Source organism: Sander lucioperca, chromosome 4 (assembly GCF_008315115.2).
Source record: "Sander lucioperca isolate FBNREF2018 chromosome 4, SLUC_FBN_1.2, whole genome shotgun sequence".
Classification (NCBI taxonomy): Eukaryota; Metazoa; Chordata; class Actinopteri; order Perciformes; family Percidae; genus Sander; species Sander lucioperca.
In genome coordinates, this window is record NC_050176.1 from 43,445,808 (window position 1) to 43,466,859 (window position 21,052).

The 21,052-nt window shown below is 40.5% G+C and overlaps 1 protein-coding gene and 1 long non-coding RNA gene across 19 annotated transcripts in view; one reads left to right on the plus strand and one right to left on the minus strand.

The window, feature by feature from the left end:
- The first annotated feature begins 679 nt into the window (after positions 1-679).
- Positions 680-21,052, plus strand: part of LOC116040463 (nuclear factor 1 X-type-like) — a 120,062-nt gene continuing 99,689 nt past the window's right edge. For 17 of the 18 annotated variants that reach the window (XM_036000207.1, XM_036000213.1, XM_036000215.1 and 14 more), the window contains exons 1-2: positions 680-802; positions 17,960-18,043. In XM_036000207.1, the coding sequence (XP_035856100.1) occupies positions 695-802; positions 17,960-18,043 (192 nt within the window). In that variant the 5' untranslated portion in view covers positions 680-694. Of the gene's footprint in view, positions 803-11,004; positions 11,251-17,959; positions 18,044-21,052 lie in introns of those variants that run through there. The other variant, XM_031285834.2, reaches the window with a different exon arrangement.
- Positions 5,140-11,159, minus strand: LOC116040465. The gene is made up of 2 exons (XR_004102678.2): positions 10,922-11,159; positions 5,140-7,854 (listed from the first exon to the last, which is right to left on the minus strand). It is a non-coding gene; the product is annotated as an uncharacterized LOC116040465 (long non-coding RNA).

Sequence of the window (21,052 nt, forward strand, 5' to 3'; positions counted from 1 at the left end):
GCACTAACTCCAGTCTTGGTGCGGCCTATCCTAGTGTTCTTATGCTAATGTCGTCTCTGTCATAGCTTGGAGGATAGGTGCTACTTTTCATTCACAGCTTGGCATAGAAGAAGAAGAAGAAGAAGAAAAAGAAGAAGAAGACTCCTTCTTGTTTCTTCCTCTGATTTTTTTTTTTTCTCTTGTCTGTCCCTAAAATACCTCTCCACCTTTCCACATATATCCAATAATAATCCTTGAAACTTTAGGACACACTCAAACACAAACACATATGTACATGGGACAGAGAGAGGGTACTATCCCTCTCTCTTGATGCTGTCTTCACCCCCTACAAACCCCCCACCCCCTTACTATCCTCTCTCCTCTATGTAGCACCACAGATGCCCATGTTGCCCTGCAACAGCTGTCTCACCATGTGCCATACCAAGTGTTGCCACCCAATGGAGGGGAGAGGAAGTGAGGAGGAGGGAGGAAGGGAGGGTGCTGAATTTGGATGGGAGGGACAGGGTCATGAATATTATTATTTTTTCTTTGTTTTTTTTCATCCTAATAAGGAGCTGTTGTTGTTTCTTGCTTTGTCTTGACTATCATTGTATAATCATAATATTTTATTGCATCCTCACTCACTATTCTGTTTCCTTTATACCTCTGACTCTCTGAGTCCCTTCCTCATTTGGTTCTGGATTCGGTCGAGCTGATGGCCAGGGCCCATGTCCCCCCCCCCCCCGGTCACAGGAAGCCCCTGGAAACAAAGCGGAGAAGGAGGGGATGTCAGTCAGCGGGCACCCTCCTATTGGTGCAGCAGGTAGACAACACTTGTGGTGACCAATAACCAGAAGAGGGATGCATAGTAACAGCGGGGCATGGAGAGAGGGTATTTTCAAATGCAATCTCTGATCCAACAAGTCAGGTGCAGGATCCAGACTTGATTCAGTGACAGAACAAAATGGAGGGCCGGGATGGTATGCCGCCATTTTGGGGCAAAATATTTTGAGTATGCATGCCATGTCTCCTAATTAAGTAGAAATAAGCAGTTCAGACTGCAGGGCAAAGCCGTGGCATGAAAAATGACCTTAATCATTAGTGTTTGGAAAAAAAATTCAATAGTGCAATATAATAATAAACAGTATAGATTTGCCCTTTCAGAACGCAATGTGATTTGAAGGTGCCACAGTCACTACTAAGCCACTCTTAAGTATTTTGCTAATTACAGAAAATTCTTTTAAAGACAGACATCTGTGCTCACAGAGAAAGCCATACCTGTGATTTTAATTGTTATTGTGAAATTGGAAAAGTAAAGCAATGAGGCGAAAAAAGATGCCAAGACAGATGGATCCAAGAGTAGTGTACCATCCGAAAAACTGATGCCATATACTCTTCCCCTGTGGTCTTTGCTGCATGCTAAATGAATGCAGTCGAGAGTTTAAGTCGCCCAATAAAAGAAAACTAATAAAAAAGTATAAGATAAAGTAGAAGAGGAGTTGTGAGCTAGTGTGGCACAGCACCCTCGTTGTGTATTTGTTCATTTAATTTTGAAGGGATGAAAGCAGACAGGCATAAAGAGGGGCAGACGTAGAGAGATCACAGCATCGTGTACCGTATTGGCGGGTAGTGTGCCACACAGTCTGCCTCCTAAAGCAATAAATCTGAAACAGCATAATAGATAAATGCAATTGAGAACACAAAATACCCTGCGAGGGAAAACTAATAAAAAACTGAGTGATTAAGTGGAATCAGAGCTCTTAGGCAGTATCTGGAGATGGGGGCTGTCGCCATACAAAGACCAGAGCGGGCCAACACAACAGATGAGAGAGCATAGGGACGGGTGGCCGATAAAATGAGGGCTAAAAGCAGAGGGAACGAGAGACAGATGATGGAAGCGAGGAAAGGAGAGATGGAGGAGAGAGAGAAAGTGAAGGATGGATGGGGCAGCAGATCAGAGGGAACCTCTAGTGTGTCTTGCTCTCCCTTTAAAGAAGAGCCAGGAAAACAGATTAGGAGTCCTCTTTTCTCCTGGGGGAGCGCGCACACACACACACACACACACACACACACACACACACACAACCTCCATTAAACCACCCTCCTCGTCTCCACACAAACATAAAAACGAACTAACTTTTACACTGCACACGCCGCTGACCTGCCCGGCCCAGAACAAATCCACTCGATGCTGAAGTCGTGCCCGCTCACAGAGTGGGTGGAGACGTGGAGACACAATGACAGCCTGTTTGTGCTGCAGTTTAGGTGACCTCACATCAGGTCACGTTTGCTAACCGTTTATGACACAAAGAATAATGATGTCAGTAAATGTCGCACAAATACAGACTGCGCAGTGTGTAATTGTGTCCTGTCTTGAGACCAGGTTGTATGTTTAATATTTTGTTGAATGGCATTTGATGATAATAATAATAATAATAATAATAATAATAATAATCAAAATAATAATAATCAAAATAATAATAATCAAAATAATCAAAATAATATTATTATTTTTATATTAAAGGCTGCTGCTAACAATGATGTTTATTAATGATTTATCTGACCATTATTTCCTTGATTTCAATTTAAATGATTTGTTTATTTTAAGAAATTGCAAAGAAAATATAAAAATGTCCATCACAATTTCCCAGAAACCAAACTTCTTTTGGCCAACTATCCAAAACCCAAAGACACTGAACCTATCAAACCTACCAAATCGTCACATGGGAGGAGCTGAAGCAAATGTTTCTGCATTGTTTGCTCAAAAAAATTACTCGAACAATAACTGTATAACTGTATAATATCCAAATATTAACATTAAGTAACGTTTTACTGATCAACTAATCGATTAATCAACTAAAAGTTTTAGTTCTAATAATAATCCTAATAATAATGGTTGTCTTGTTTGTATTCCACATTTTTGCTGATCAATATATATATATATATATATATATGTGTATATATATATATATATATATGTGTGTATATATATATATATATATATATATATATATATATATATATATATATATATATATATATATATATATATATGTGTATATGTGATTCAAAATGGAGCTAATGCTTTATCAGTTAAACTGTGTGTGCATGCGTCCGCCTGTTATCTAAGCTGAGCCTAATGTCAGCCATTGATAAACCTTTGCCCTGACGAAAGACACACAGACACTTATGCACACATACTGGTCTCAGACAAAATTCTTGGAAAGGTGAAATCTGTTTTCAGAAAGACAAATGGTTCGTGACATTCTTCACGTCATGTTCTCCGGACGTTTCGGGTTCATAATCTTTGACTCTGACCTCTCACTGTGAAATGTGTAGAGCTTGATAAAGCTTTAAAACCATAGAGAGTACTCTTAAGCAGTAAAGAAGTATTCAGATCCTTTATTGAAGTAAAAGTATCAATATTACAATGTAGCAATACTCAAAGGTCTGAATCTTACTTAAAAGTAAAGTATTATCAGCTAAATGTACTTTAAGTATCAAAGTATACAGATGATTTAATATTATATATTATATAATCAGATTATTATTACTGATGCATTAATATATAAGAAGCATTTTAGTCTTGCAGATTACTGCTGGGTAGTTTAATCTATATATCAATATACATGATATATATACAATAAATCACATTTTATAAAATGATCATATGTTCAGTACGCAAAATAAATAATCTGCAAAGTGACTCAAACTGTCAGAGAAATGTATAGTAAAAAGTACATTTCCATCTTAAAGGTAGTGGAGCTGAAGTATGAAGTAAAATAAAAGTACCTCACATTTTACTTTCCACATAATTAGCTGGACACACGAGGGATGTGCACAGATCAATTGTTTATTGTTATTATTATGGCTGGTCAACTAGAAGACATTTCAAATAATGTTTTCTGACATTGTCAAACAATTAAAATGTCCTTTGTGACTACTTTAAAAGATCATATCAGGAATGCATTTTAGGTTATGTATACAATATGTGAAATAAATGGAAGGAAGTTGTCTTTATTCCAGAAGCTATTGCGGTACAAGAGAAACACACTTTTGATATTGGTAGCCAGCTTTGGATTGAGCATTGTTATTATGTGCACTGCATTTCAGCTGTTTCCCTACGTTATATTCTGTATCTTTAGATTGCTTTTGTTTGAGCGCATTGACTTTTGTAGAGTTTTGTTAAGTATTTTAAAGTAAATTGAATGTATAAATAATTTTAAGAATAAGATAATCAGTGTATGTTAAAATCTAAGTTTAATTTCCTTTCATTAAACACTTAGAAAAGGAGTAGATGGCCCCTTTTTTTTAGTCTGACATAATCTACTACTACTTATCAGGACATGTGGACTCTCTTGCCAAATGTCTTCTCCATCTTTGCTGTCAACGTCTGAATAAAAAGACAAAAATGCCCCCAAAACAATAGAAAATATAATAGACATAAACATATTGTTCATGTCTGTTTTTGGCCTCAGCAGATGATTTCAGCATCACTTTAGATCATTTTAGAGGCCTTATTGTACAGCGCTTCATAAAATAAAACATATAGTAATGTATTATTGTACCCAAGTGAGAAAACTCTCCTGCTGCTGCTTCAATATCTGTAGGTTAAAAAGTCTCCATGACTGTGTAGTGGGAATGTGCTCGGCTGGCAGCAGCAATGTGAACATACTCCACCCTCCATCCCATTCTCCTGTGCCAGGGCCGGGCATTCCTCACCCCTCCAATAGCCGGTTAGTACCCGCTCTTTTTCTCTTTCTTTCTCTTTCTGTTGCACACAAAAACAGACTCACTCTTTTTTGTCCTTATGCGACTACTTCAGACCAGCTATTTCCTTCCTTCCTTACTTACTACATTTCTTCATTTCCTCTTTGCAGCCGTCCCATCCGTCGGTCTTCCTTCATTTTCCTTTCCTTCCTTCCATCATTTTTTTCCCTCCAACAAACCCTCCATCTCCTTCGCTCTCCCTCCTCAGCTGCTCTCTCATTTGGGTTTATTTGCATGGCGGAGCGTAAAGGATGCAGACAGTGTGAGCAGGGCCAGCAGAGTCCTCCTGTGCCCATCCAGGCCAGGGCTGAGATTTGTAATGCTAGACAACACTCGGCAATACGGGGATAAAACCTTGGTCGCCGCAGACAAAAAGAGCCTTGTTTTTTCCTTTCCACCGCTTATTGGACTTCTCGCATGGAGGCGCAGAATTCTCAGGGCCATTTCTTTTAGCGGGAAGAGGAATGATGATTGAGAGGAAAAAAATAGTTCCACCGAGTTTGACATATGGTCTTGGTGCAGAGTATATTTTGTGTAAGGCCAAATGAGTATTTAATTTTCACTGCAGGAGAGGGCGGTGAGAGCAGGAGATATGCTGCAGGAGTCAGAGGGAAGAGTGGCAGCAGGACTGAGGCCTTTGTTTTTTATTGTGTTGTGCTTTTTAGTTGTGCAGTGTTTTTTTGTGCACTGCTGGCAGTGCTTTGAGTCTAAAATTTGGCTTATCATTTAGGTATAATAGTCACTCAATTCTCCAGCTCAGCTATATTTGCTTTTCTTTATTTCTTCCATCTATTTGATTGACTGTCCGTAGTTCTTTTTGTGATCTTGTTAGGCCTTAGTAGTTTAACTGTGCACAGTAGCTTTGCAAATTTGTACATTTTGTAAATAGCGCAATAAAGTCGTCTGGATGAGCTGCCATTTCCCTTTGCATTGTTTTCTCTTTTTTTTTTTCTTAAAAGTCCGTGAATGTCTTTGTTTCACCTTTACTTCTGAGGACATTTGTTATGTTCACCTTAGTCCACCCTGAGTTATATTGCTTCAGTTTATTGTAACAATCATCATTTGTAATAACATTATTTCGCTTTACAAATCGGAGTGTTTTGAGATTTTGATTTGCGGACTGAGAAGGGAACATTTAACTCAGTCATGTTGTGCTACATAGACAGGTGCGTCAAACATCTGTTTGATTTCCAAATTGCTCAGACACCACATTTACTCTGTAACTACTTAAACATAATCTGAGATGGTTCCTTATATTGTTATCCTTATTATGCACCCAAATATCTAGTAATTACTTGAAAATTAAATGTGTGCCTGTTGATAAAAGATGGCTGTTTACGTTTCTCTAAACTCTTCAACAGTTGGTGCCAAATTCATCTTTGATGGGTGAATATTTGTCTGCTACAATTTATCACCAGCAATTAATCGCCTGGTCTCTTCTCTGATAATTAGTTTTTAACATGTCAATTATGGTTTGCAGTTATATTCCAGCCCGGGATCTTAAACTTGTAATTTTTAGGAACGAATCATGTGAAGGTTTACAGACTTTACAAAAAACAGTCCCTCCATGTTGTCTGAACTCTGCCTGCCTGATCCCACAATGTGCCCTTCTCCTCTTACAGTGAGCTTTAGGGAACAGATTGCCCACATAATGTTGGGTCTTAAAACAGTGTGGTATCAGAGCCGTTGTGGTCTGTAGTAATGGCTGGTTTAGAGGGCTGTGGTGAGATCCACCACTCAGGGCTTCTATTAACCCAAAGCTCAGCCTAATTGACACTTATAGGTTGCTTTACATGATCAGGGCTGACGCTCGCCAGCAAATTTCCTCCAGTTGGTTTTTGTAACTTTTGTAACATATTGAATTTATTTTTTAGATTTCAATTTTTTCTTCCAAAGAACTTTTAAAAGGAACCCAACTTGTTAACTTTTCCTTGGGTGACTCCTTTTTTTTAATTTTGTTTTGATAATATAGCCTAAATCAAGGGTTTATGCCAACAACCATTTGAGTTATTTTATTATTGTGTCCTCTGTCTCCACATAGAAGAAAAAAAACCATAATGGCCGTGGTGGTTGAGATGTGGCTTTAGGTTTTAAGACATTTCATCAACATTATTTTAAGAAAAAAACATGCCATATAATTGAAATGAGGTCAATAAGCATATGGTGCATCAGCATCAGTGCAAGGGAGTATAAATTATTATTTAAGCCACATTCATAGACAAATGCAAGTAGGTTTCCTCAAATTATTTTCAAATGGGCAAAGTATTTGGTCTATTGTTCTAATAAAACAATGAATAGTTTTTAACAAACAACTTCACCATTTTTTGTCCATACTTCAACAATTAGGCTATTAGTGATGTCGCGTTTTTCTTGTATATTTAATACTTTAATGTCCAGCCACATGTAGTTCAGGTGTAGCCTACTTCTGTTTTAATTGTAGGCCTATTCTTCGAAATTCCTCATAAATGATAAATGCACCTTATAAAGGCCAGCTAAACTTGTGAATGTTGTTAATTACTGGACAATGTGTTTATCTGTGTTGGTTTTCTGTGCAGTTTACCATCAGATATGTTTCACAGGTAAAAGCACTCATAGGAGTCAACGTCTTTTTTTTCTGCAGTTTTTTGATTTTTTAAAATATGTTTGCGGGCCATTTCTTAAAACGTAGGCTACTTTACTTGAAAAAGCCTCACACTGCACATTTAGTGGTCATCTGTGTGTCAAATAGACACCTGACTGCCATGCTGACAAAAAGGTTATTTTCGATTTATACACTGGACAACCATGCTACACATGTTGCTCGTTCTCCAAACACATTTTGCTCGATTGTTTTCGTTTTAAGTTTTTTTTTTTACCTCAAACTTGTTGTAGGCTAAATCTGTCTGGCCTTCTGCAACTTCGGGGCTTTAGTAGTTGCTCGGGCTGAGTACACAGTGCGGTCGAACTGTACAAACTGTTATTTGTAAATGAATTAAGAGTTAAGAAAAAGAAAATCGTGTCGTGGGATTATTTGGGGTTTAGAGGGACATTTTGGTGTTTTTCCAATCAACTGGTCATTCTCCAAACAGGCCGTCGGGCATGTGTGAGCCTCCCAGTCACCAGCATCTGTAAAAAGACACCAGAATTAATATTCAAACATAATGAAAAGAAAAACAAATTTAGGAAGGTCATGGTATAAACTGTGAAAATTATACAATCGCTGGAGGCTGATGTCATTCAATAAGTACTTGATGATTTATGAATTCTAGGCTGTATTTGATCTAATTATCATTATTAGTGTTGTTTCATTTTTATATTAGTAATACCCTCAGTGCGATTGATGATTTGTTTATATTTTTTGCGCATGGGAAAGTATAGCCTACTGATAATTATTTTAATGCACCTTTAATCCTTCACCAACTCTAGCAGTTATATAATAATTTATTATTCATCATTATTATAACTAACTGCTGAACTTGTAGTTTGATTCTGATGTCCCAACTAATGACCAGAGTTCATCTTACAAATAACCAAAAGTTTAAAATGATTACTTATTATTTATTTATTTACTTAAAATAATCAAAATTCAGAAAGGATTTTTGCGGTCATATGTGTCACAAAAAAGACTCACATTTGAGCTCATGCACATTTATAGTCACTTTTTTTTAAATGGATGAAATTGATGTATAATAAGACAATTTTATTTTGAAAAAAATATCTCACTTGGAAAAAATGGCCTTTGACTAAATGTTAACGGGCAGGTGAAAGTCTGCAGTTGAGAGAGTTTAGGCCTACATTATTTGTCTTTGTGTTATTAACAGAATCAGCTTTTGATTAAAGGGTCTTTTTGGTCTCCATTTTAAACATTAAAACTGTGACACCAATTAAAACGACAAATTGTATCTCCCTGCTGTTAAGCAAATGGACCCTCCGTTACCTCAAATTCTATTTCTTTTTTTTTTTTAAACGCCAAAAAATCCTCACGTCATCCCACCACAGACACACTGTCGTGTAAATGGAGTCATCCAAATTGGGCCGAAACAAAAACTTAAATCACAAATTCAGTGACTTGAATAATTGATGTGGCCAAATGTGTGGGGAGGTCAACATTTAATTATTGATAAGCCATCATGTTGGAGGAATGTCATTAGACGTCTGCTTTAAAAAAAAAAAAAAAAAAAAAAAAAAAGCCGGATAACGACACAGGCACAACTGCGAATAAATAGCCTACATTTTACACGCAGACGCAGGCTCAATGCCCTAAAGTATCAATATAACTACATTCAGTAGGCCTATTTCATTTCATGATGTGTTGTCTTGATTTAAACGAAGTGTTTATATTAGGTTTGCAAAGCCTGACATGTGAAATATGAAACAAAAAAGAAGTGCCTTTAAACAATCGGATTAGCCTGGGGTGGGTTTTCGACTTGTATTTCTTTTTTATTTGAATATTTTTCTGAAATTAGCCTAGTGTTTACGTTTTCTTGGGTTTGGTGAAATCACTTTTATGAAGACATATTTGAGGGACTATTTTCTTTGTGTCATTCTCTTTTTGAGCACTACCACAAGTATACACGTAAAGCTCTTCATCCCAGGACAAAAACCGGTTACATAAAAAAAACTCAATGTCTTAATTTGAAACTCCACTAACGTTTTGAACTTCCCTTTGGCCTTTTCCCTAAATAATCCGAGAGGATGTCCACATGTCGTGTCTTGCTGTTGTCTTGGACGGGTCTGTTGCTCCTGCTGCTACTACTGCAGGCATAGTCTCCAACAACTATCAGCACTTTCATTAGAAACAGCACATTTTGTGTTCTGGAGTCATTTCCCCAAAGTCAGATCTTCCACTATGTCTGTAGGCCTACTCTGTATCTCAGTCACATTTAATCTGTTGCTTCACTGCGTCATTCTGTTGGGAGACACCGTGACAATAAATCTGTGTTAGGGAAGTGTTTCATAGAAGCTTTAAAGTTTGCTAAATTCCATCATTGCCATTCCACTTATCGCCATTACGAATAACAATAATAACTCTAAGCCTAAAATATGGAAAGTCCTGCTTTTAAAAGCCCTCTGAACCTCCTCATATTCACTCAACTTCTGGGGACACTTGGTTTTTGATATTTTGAATGTGATCAGCTGCATGAACATCACCGGCACTGAGTGACTAGACTTTCCTTAAATGAACCCAATGAACCCTTTTTTTTGTTGCTTGATCTTTGCTCCAGATTGTGACATTAGAAACTACGTAAATCAAACTCGGAGCAGCTCGGGTCATGCCCTGCCGTGCCCACAGTGCCACTCTTGAAAGCTCCATGCAGGCGGTAGGTAGGAGCCAGTGCAGCCCTAATCCCTGCCGTCCGTGATTTAGCCCTTGGTCCTCCTAATTCTCCTTAAGCCCCAGCTGCTCCCCTGGCCGCTCCGCTCTCTCCGCGACAGACTGCACACCGCTCGCTTTATTAATAATTCACCCAATAATTCACCAGTTCAACGCTGTCGCACCGTCCCCCACCTTCACTGTAAATAACTGCCCCAGTTCCCCGTTTTTTAGTTTTTGTGTGTGTGTAAACAGGACGCACGTTGCTGAGGTGAGCTATTTTGTGGCTGATATTTTGTGGGGAGGGAAGTGTGGGCTATTTGTCGCCGCTGCCGGAGCGCACGGCGAGCTCCCATTTTACGCACCGAGGCATCCAGAGCCTCACCAGAGCCCGGACCGACTACGCGTCGCTGTGCAGGCATTCTGCTATCGGCGAGGCTGTAGCGATCTGAAGAAGCAAAACGCAAGCTGCTCTTTCATCTCGTCAGCTTTGAGGAGGAGGCGGCGAGGGACCAGGGGTGTCCCCCCGTTTGTGTGTAACTCCGCGTGTGTGCGTATGTGTGTTGTGTGTGTTTGGAACAAGAGAGAGAGAGAGAGAGAGAGAGAGAGAGAGAGAGAGAGAAGAGAGAGAGAGAGAGAGATACGAGGGTAAAACAGATCGGACGCGCGGCGCGGGAGACAGCCGCTTTTGGACACGTTTTGGAGACAGAAGCTGCCCGACTGCAAAGGCTGCCCACGGAAAAATAATATAAACAAAACTTACTTTGCATGACCTCTTACGTCCATTAATTTAAAAAAAAGGTGTTATTTTGTATTATTTCGGGGAGCTTTTAAGCGTCTCCCAATCTGCTGGACAAGTTTGGCCGCTGAAGCACGCACCTCGGGACTCTGACGCAGACGTCTCTCTGACTTCTTGCTGCTGGACATGGGCGCATCTGAGGCCAAACTGCGGTAGACGAAGGGCTCGGAGCCGCTGTCCTCTTTTCCTCCTATCTCTGCAGAGTGGACCCACTTTTGAAAGAGCGTGTTTTTTTCTATCTGGGCCTAAGGCCGACTTGTTTAAAGGTCCTTTTTCTGCTTCCGGCAACAGCGAAGAGACCAAGTCTTCCTCCCTCAGCCCTCACTCCCTCTCTCACTTTTTTGGAAGCTGAACTTTTAAAGGAAAATGGGGCATTGAGAGGGTTGGCAGATCTCCCCACCCTATAATGGTACGTGCTGTGTAACTCAATAGTTCCCCTCTGTTGGGTCTATAGGGTAAAGTCTATAGGACTGAACATAACATTGCTTGGGTTAAACTGAATCCCCGCTGTTAGTTTGAGGGTTTTCATTTCTTTGTAGAAGATCAGCACTTTGTTGGATGCGCGGAGCGTGGGGCCATAGATGACGACACAAGGCACCTGTGTTTGTGTGTAGATTCACCTTGGTGGCCTGCCAGTTTTGATAATTATGAAGCATCTAAACTCACATTGATTGACCACATTTTGACAAAAATGTAATATGCAGATTGCCCCATATTACTTGCAAAACCACAACGATGTATTTTAATGCAGTCCTTGTTTTATAGTATAAAATGTCTTTTTTTTTTGGTGAACCTAACTTTCCTTACTCGTAATTCCCTTAAACCTTCCTCAACATAATAACGTTGTAATAAGTATATGTCTAATATGATACAGGCCTAAAACACATTTTTCCTAATTCAAACTGTTTTAGCCTCACTGATGGGTTAACACTGTGCAGGCTGAATTGTTTGCAGATGCGTTTGAGTAGCCCAGTAAATACAGATTGACAAAGTGGAGGCTGATCTTCCTTCGCAGCCCAGATCAAACAGAATAAAACACACATGCGAGCGCAGACTGCGAAGATTTGAAAGCCCAGCATAGCTATGTGCGGTATTCATCATTATGATGATGACATTCTTAAAGCATCCTAAATCCGTGTGGCGCAGGGTAGCTGCACCGTTCTCCACCTTGCATCCGGACTGTCTTTTCTTTCTGACTGTGCCTTTTTTTTATATCAATGGGCACTTCATTTGCGTAGTTGATGACACTTATAGCGACTACAAGGGGGTGGGGAGGTGAAGTTACACACAGACCGTCTTTGTACCCCCAGAACAAATGCGAAAGCAGCATGAATAATAAGAGCACCTCCGTGTATTAAATGCTGTTTAGAAAATCAAGAGGAAGAATCTCTGGTCTAATGATGATCTGATTATATTATTTATACTATATATTTATACCCTGCAGCATTTATTTCATCAGATGATTACTAAAGAATTTCTTGACATTAAACCGTCTCTGTCACGTTGCATTTCAAAGCGTTTGAATTATAATGACCTCATAGTATAGTTATAATTTGTGACCTAGATTAGAATTGATCTTCATTATCAGCCAAAGAGATTACTGTTAAGGTACCATAATATGACATGTATATAGCTCACAGGGTTGTTCTGTTGAGCTCTTGGTTTAACCTGTTCAAATATTCTGAGGTAATGATGGGAAGCTTTTGTAGAAACACAGAAATTCATTACTTTAGAGGGGATGAATACAGTATGCACATGCCAGAAATTATTCAGATTTTCTTAGCAATACAATATTCCTATTGCACCAATTATATGGCTAATTCTAATGGTAAAATTTAATGGTTTATATAGACTGAAACGCTATCTGGATATAATTTTTGAAATGACAATGTCTTTGTCTCACCAATAAAAACAATAAACATTCAAAATAATAAACACAAGACACATAAATGTCAGTAATACAGCAACAAATGTGCAATAGTTGCTACAGCTTATGCGAATGAAAACTCCAGGCATGAGGCTATTTTATTGCTGTTTATTCATTATTAACAACTAACTCATATACGTTTTTGTTTGCTGGAGTAGTTTTAGATATTGTCCAGACTCTCAAATTCAGACTGGAGGGGACTTTGAGTGTCATCAACAATATGCAAAAGTGTCTTGTATATAAAGTAAAATCATTATACAGAGCATCTATGACAAGTTTTTATTCAGTCTGCCTCTGCTCAATTATTGTCATCAAGGAACTTTACAGGAGCAACTAGATGAAAGAAACATTGTTCGCTCGTGTGAAAACATACTTTTAGGCATTTTAAATATCAGTTAGAAGAATAATAACTTCATTACAGGAGTCACTTGCCAAAAATGTTTGTGATGATGTGACACTGAGTCATATCTACACAACAACACAAACAGGCTTTGAGTGGTTCAAAATGTCACATTTCAGGCCACATGTGATTTGTGATGTCAGCTGAACAATTGTCTGTCTTCCTAAGGTGAACGACACGTTAGACAATGGTTTACAATTGGCAGTGATATGACAATACTCACTTTGTTTTGATAGTGGGCCTGTAATTTTACAGTTGGTTGCACTGCAGTTGTTGCAGAGAAAACCTGCCAACCACAGAACCTGTCAGTCACATCAAAGCCAAGACTGTTTGGTGCCAAGCCGGGAGGTGGGTGTGAACCGTACAATGTATTTAAGTACATTTTTTAGAGTATCATTTCAGTGAGTTGGAAGTGGGTGAGACATTTGAAATGAGCTCAACACGCTGCCTTATTGAGTCATACTGAGTGTGTGTATGTAATGTAACTCTATGCTTCCTAGTCTTTGTGGTAAACTCTGCTGTATTAGAACCATAACCACAAGAAAATCTCCCCACGGATCAGTCCTTGTGTGACACAAAGGGCTAATTGTACCATTCCAAACCTCATTGTTAAATGCACATAGCCAGTGCGGCAAGGCCTTAGCTAAGTGTGGTTCGGCCAATAAAAAAGCATGAATAAGGACCCATGTAGGAAAAGGGATGCCAGTGGCGTTGAATTACCTAGTGTACGGAGGTGGTGTATGGTGCAAGCAGTGTGGCAGCGAAATGTTGCAGCCCGGGAAGTTCAGTGTTACAATTGGCATGGTGTTCATCTGAAGGCCAGCCTGTCGAGCAAGATCAGTAGTTGACAGGCGAGGTGCCAGGCCAAGCGAATCTCGGGGTGTGTCACAATGCGCTCTGTTTAAACTTGTTTCACCATAACAGTTTTGGTTGAAGAATGTATTTATTTTTTTAACCTAGAGTCGGGACAGCTATTGTTAAGGGTGGCATAGTTTCTATCTATTACTCAGGAATTAAAAAGCTTTAACCTCACCCAGCTGATTTGCATTTAAGCACCTTTGATTCGAACCACACACATACACATAAAAGTTGAACTTCCTGCATGAGTGGAATGTGTTTTGCCTCAGTCATGTGAAATAATTTTATACTCCTGCTTCCTGCAGTCAGGCCTCCTTAACAGAAACTGTTCACGCCGTGTGCCTCATGCCTCATGCCATATACAGACCCCACCGTTTACTATTGTGTAAATAAAACACAACTGCACAATTAAGCCAAATGCAGTCTTTAGCACTGCATCTTGGCTGTACTTCTGACCCAACAAAACCTTCAGGACCCACAAGTGGAGTGAAATAATTAGCCCCACTCTGCTCAGCCATCCATCTATCCTTCTTTTTTTAATGCAGCCCCTCAGTTTCTCATCTTCTTTCTTATTCTCCCCATTTTTCCTCCACCCCCCCGAGATGGCTGTGTGAAAAATTGTATTTTTCCAACATTTCTCCCTGAGGTAGCTTTGGCAGGAACTCACACGGCGGCCATTTCTGCCTTTCATGCACCCCTCACACACCGTGGAACAGATCGCCGGTGCGGCCCGGCGTCTTTGAAGTGGTTGCCATCTCACGCAGGTTGGCTGGACTCTCTCCTTCTCTCTCCCCATCCCCCCGTTCTCATCCAGCCTTAAACTTGGCAGTGTTATTTTCAGCCACCAAATCATGATGATAAGACACAATGGTGATGATAATAATTATAGGTTTTAGAAGATTGACTGACAGCGACGATAGTGCTTGTGGTTGATGCTTGTGCAGCAGCCAGAATAAATGCTTTCTGGAAACAGGTGTGTGAGAAGTGTAAGTTTGTGTGTGTCTAGGTGGTGAATTAGTGTGTAAGCGTGTGTTTGTGTGTAACTGCAAATGTGAGATGCAGAGAGACAGATAGACAGAGAGGAGGATCATTGATATGTTGCCATTCATGTGCTTTAAAATGGAGCCATCTGAGAACAAATTCCACCATCAGGGCCTTTCATACACAAAGCTCTGTGGAGGTGTGAGTGTGTACATGTGTGAGTGTGTGCGCGAGTGTGAGCAGGTTTCGGAGATCTCACCTCCAAAGAATTTGGCCATATGGTCATCAACATATACCCAGAGAGAGAGAGAGAGAGAGAGAGAGAGAGAGACAGATAGAGAGCGAGCCAAGGAAAGACTGTGTGAGGTAGTGAGGGAGAAAGTGAAAGGGAAGTGTCTTCTTTTGTCAGTGGAGGCAGCATGAAAGGCAGATTAAAACAGATCCTATACCCCTACCTTCAGATGGCTCAGACAAAAAAATAAAAAAATCCTCCATCACATCCCCTACTCCACATATTTGTGGAGAGGGAAAATCTGTCTTAATTAACACATTTGCATTGGGTGATGATGGACTCCAAATAGGTCACTGACTCAATCTACCGCCTCCGAATCTTCCCTCTAAAATGTTAATTAAGGAGGGCTTTGAGATTTTTTCGCTCAGGGCTGGCCATATGGGCCGGGCATATGCTCTATATATATAGTACAATATATAATTCATACACTGCTGCAGGAGAGAGTGTTTGGGGGCCTGGAGTTTTTTTGGGGTTTACTACAAAGGGAGTCAGTATGTTCTGGCCTCCCCAGTGGCAGGTACAGAGCTTAGCCTATTCATTAGCTTCATGTTATTCACTGTTGCACAATGGGATTGAGGTTCATCAACACCTGTTTCGTTGGCTGACGACATAAAGAGGGCATTTAAATTCCTCTTTGTCGGATGGTTAATATAAAATGAGAGCAAATGATCTATTGTTGGTGTGCCGTTTGCTTTTTGTGTGTGTTTTACATTGTTTCAAAGAGCTCCTTGGGTCAAGTTAAAGGATGAGTAATATTGAGATTCTCTGTACATGTATGTACAAAGATAATTAAATAGTCAGTATGTTTCCTCACATACTCCCAGTTGAACCAATTCTTCCAGTGCCATCCTACCAGACACCCATTCACCAGCAGAATAAGGCAGTGGCAGCCAATGAAAACAGTTCTTTCCCACCCGCAGCTTTTTGGGTCCGGCTCAGCCAATCAGAAGAGGCTTGCTAGTGCACCTGACCTTGTTTCTGGCCAGACACAGCTAATTGCAGAGGCTCCAGCACACCTGATGCATTGTGGTCGGCTTGCTGGTGCGGACCCCCTCACAGGTGCGGCGGATCCAGGCCATTATTCTGAGCGCCGGACAATCAGATGCATCGTCTCATTATCAGACACATGCGGCCTGGCAGACTTTGAGTGATTGCATTTTGTCGTGTTTGTGTGTGTGTGTGTGTGTGTGTGTGTGTGTTTGTGCATCTGAGGAACTCTGCTACCTTTTCCCAAAATGCTTTGCAGCCTTATCAGCAGGCCTCTCTCAATCCGTTCCTGGCTTCATCCTCTTCTTGAGACTCAACAATGGGCACTGTGTTGCCCCCTTAAGGAGCTGGAGGCCTCAGCTATAAAAAGAGACTAAAAATAAAAAAAACATGTTTATGGACTAATAAAGATGATTAGAAATCGCACAATTGCAGAAAAATGGAAGGTTTGCGAGCGCAGATTATCTGTAATAAAAAGCTGAGGGGAGAGACGGGGGAGAGAGGGAGAAAGAGAGTTAGCTGTACAGACCTCTCATTGCGAAGGATATGAATAGCCTTTGTTTTCACCACAACTCAGGGCTGTGTGGTCTGCCAATGTCTGGCTCTTATTATGGGGTTTGTGTCTGCGTAAGTGGCACGCACGTGTGCGTTGGTGTGTGTGTTGCTGTGTGTTTGTGTGCGAGGCCGAGAGCACATGGGCGAGGAAAAAATGCATATATTCGTGCAGGTGATTATATTTTCAGGAGGGTGAGACTATATATGTGTGTGTGCACTTAAATGTTTCCACACACCAGATACACTGTTTTCTCTCTGCTCCTGTTCAGCTAAATAAATGTGGCATGGGGTCTCGGGCTGGCACAAGTGTGTGTGCATGCTTTTTTATCCGTTAAAAGTTGTGAAATGAAATAGGATTTCACAGAACGGCACAGCGGCTGTGGGATTTGGGGCTCCCTTCGGCTAAGTAGAGTGGGATAGGTTGATCCAATCAACGGCAGAACTGCAAGGAGAGCCCATTTCACAGCTCCGGGCCTTGCCAGAACCCTGCCTGCCTGCCTGCCTGCCTGCTTGATTTAGAATACAAATGAAGCTCCCTGAATGCACACTTGCATGCATGCACGCTGGTACTACAGACAGTCTGGCTGGGGATGTATAGTGCAAGAGTTGTTAGCAGGTGCTGTGCTTTCTGTAAATAAATGACACTAGTAGGGGTTATAAGGCTGTCTCATATAGTACAGGTACATTTTAGGATTGTCTCACAAAGGGGAAGCAAGAAAATACGTGTTTGATCCTTGGGGTTTCAGGACACGATTGGTCAAAAAAATATCCTTCTGGATTTTAATATATTCTCAGAATTTTTTTAACTGCATTATTTCTGAGGACCAGTGTAGCTTAATGTTTGTTGGAGAACAACAAATGTCAGATATAAATTTCAATGATTTAAATGTTTTAATAAACTGTATTACAAGTTTATTCATCTTACTGGAAACTTATACAAAGCAACAGGTTCATGTATCCGCTAAATTAGCAAACGCTAGAATTTCTGGTGCCTAAGTGTAAAAAAAGAAATGGTTGGGATCCGCTTCCTAAGAGAGTTGTTCATATTATGACAAAATCACTGTACTATTAAATTCATAAAAGTTTAATTGAATAACCATCATTTTGTTTGTTTTTAGGCTACTGACACCTACCTGGTGAACGACGATCCTTCTAGAGGCCAAGGGATGCCTGAATGTTTCCTCGTGTCTGATACATATAGGGTAAATACACACACACACACACACACACACACACACACACAATTTATTTCCTGGACACACAAACAAGCCCAGTCCATTAAAAATAATCTATTTTTTCCTATACAAAGATTTACCGCAGTTGAGAGGAGGAGGGGATTCAGAGTAAAAAAGACTCATCAGAGCATTGTTGCAGAATCATTTTTACAGTCAGACATCAACATGGGGATCTTAACAACTATAGCATCTCCATTCTTCAGATCTTGAATTGGAGACTCTGAGGTTAATGTGTCCAGGAAATACACACACAGTTTTGAGTGTTGACATTCTGCCCGTTAGCATGATCAATCTATCTACTTCCTTTAAAATCTCCCATATGTCATCATGGACGTCCTGAACTCATCTGTTGACTGTGCTGACGTGTGGCAACATTGCCCTGCAAACATTTCCTCAAAATGTCAGCTTTTCTGTGACTAGTATTTTTACAAGGTTTAATTTATGCTTTGCAGTAGTTTGACTTTGTTGCAGAGTCCGGACACATGTTCCTCACATGGAGGACAAAGCCAGCAGCAGAGAACAAAATAAAATGCAAAACATAACAAAAAAAACTGAAGATAGGAGATTTCTTTTTGCAGGACAATTTCTCTGTGTGACACGTCCTGCATGTGGTCATTTTCATATAATTGTAAAAAAAAAAAAAAAACCCAGCACATCATCTTTCAGGTAGAGTTTACAGACAACTGTCTGACTGCCTGAAAAACTGCCCCTTTGGCTTGTGTGCTGTAATCTGACATGTTGAATTAACCGCTTAAATTAAGAAATGATGACATCAGACTAGAAAAATAAATCTGTACGCCGTAATTCAAACCAGTCGGAGTAAAATGTATATGCAGCTATTGCACACAGTAAACACAAAAAGCAGCAGGCGTAACACATTGCTCCGCACACACACTCAGATTGCAAACAGATCCAAAGAGTCTCTGGGATCCACACTGTGTATGATATGCTTGTTAGCCATAACAGCCAGTCAGCCATTTCTTGCTGACTACATATGCCTGTATGTATTTGACTGGCATGCTCCCTCCCAGAGCACACATCAACAGCTTACTCAAACAATATTTACACTGTACGGCGTAAACGGTACCCTTACACACATTTTCCGTTCACATATTTCCTGCCTTTTGAAAAGCAGCCTCAACCACCTGTCTCGCACATTTAGCATACTAATGGCAGTATCAGTACGCTACATCACTTTCAATATTTAATCGCCTGGCCACAGGCGATGGTTAACAACAAGATATGGGTAGTGCTGCATGTCATTGGGAGACCACAACATGCTAACTTTAGACACAGCATATGGTTTTCTCGTGTGCTTTTTAATGGCAAATGTCTCAGAAACTACTAGAGCCCTGCACGCTCGAGGGGCTTTCATAGGTGATGGTCGGACAGGACCGTTTGATCACAGAGAGAGAGAGAGAGAGAGAGAGAGAGAGAGAGAGAGAGAGAGAGAGAGAGAGAGAGAGAGATTGGAAAGAAAACCTGAGTGTCAGTGTTTTGTAACTTCTGTGGTTGCTATAGTTTGTTACAGCCAACTTGCCTGTATTGAATACTGAGATGGATGCCTCGGCCCAGACTGCAGCCACAGACAAAGACGGCCAGTAAAGGCAGACAGACGAAAGGGACAGTGTGTGTGATTAAGACGGCCGAAAGAGAGGGAACAGCAAAAGATTATAAGATAGAAAAAGAGAAAAAAGGTTACTAAAAAGAACCACTGAGAACTAGAAAAGGGGTTGGACAGAAAGAGGGAAAGCGAGGGAGCACACAAAGGCATTGGGGTTTGGGCCTGTGCCGTGGTGGGGTGTGGTTTGGAAAGAGGATAGACTCTGGGAAAGGAATCGACTACACCTCAATATGCTTCACTTTGTTGCACTTTTATTTTGTATTTTTTTCTCCTTTTCCCCAATCTAATTCTCTTTCTAGTTGCTTGTGCCAGCGTATCTTTGACCACAGGACATTTGTGGTCGTGTGTGTATTCGTGTGTGTGATTGTATGTGTGTATATGCTGTACATTATATGCATGTGTGTCTGTGGTGTGAGTGTCTTAAGTATCCTACATAGGCTGAGGTCTCGTAAAGCTGCACAGCTTCATATCCCCCTGAAAAACTTGGCATTCGAGCGCGGGGGTGACTTCAACCCCCCGAAACCGCACCCTTGCACACACACACACACACACACACACACACACACACACAGACACATTGGGTAAGACTTGTACACACAGACATACGCATATGCAGTATAAACACACTTCCAAACACTCTCACTCACACACATGCACAAGGCAGGGGCTTATGTATAATTGCAGGCACTCTGCCTGCATATATGAGTTTGATTAGGCTGAGGAGCAGGGAGCGGGCAAGGATAAAGCCAAGCCTGATTAGAAACAGAGTGTATCGCTTCCATACAATAGCAAGCACAATGAAACTGGTTTAGACCACTTCGTCCAAGTTCAGGTATCTTTTGTCTCCATATACAGTGCACTGGAATATGACTTGGACTGGGTTCGAAAGGAGTAAAACAGGAATTCGAGGGGTATCACAGCTGAATAAATTACAATAGTTCAGACAGCAAATTTACAACTTTCTGTAATAACTTTGGACTTATGTAGTTCCTTGTGGGCATTCAAGGAGGTTCCTCCTTCAGTTGCAAATATAATGTGATGGTGTTGGTTATAAATTTCAGACAAGGAGTTTCTCACTCTAAACTGACCGTACTCAGGCGAAATGAAGCTGACAAGTCGGGCCTCAAATCCAGCCGTCACACCTTGTAAAATGAATTAAACACAAATAAGTTTGGACCACATTTGAGCTGATGTTTCAGCTGCCTCAGACACTTTGTCCATCGCACACTTTTAATTTACAGTAAGAAATACTCAAGTCAAGAATATGGGGCCTCTTACACTTAAGACACTTGGATTAGTTTACTTTGTGCAGAAAGCTTTGTGTCACCCTCAAGCTGACGAGCTGCCAGAAT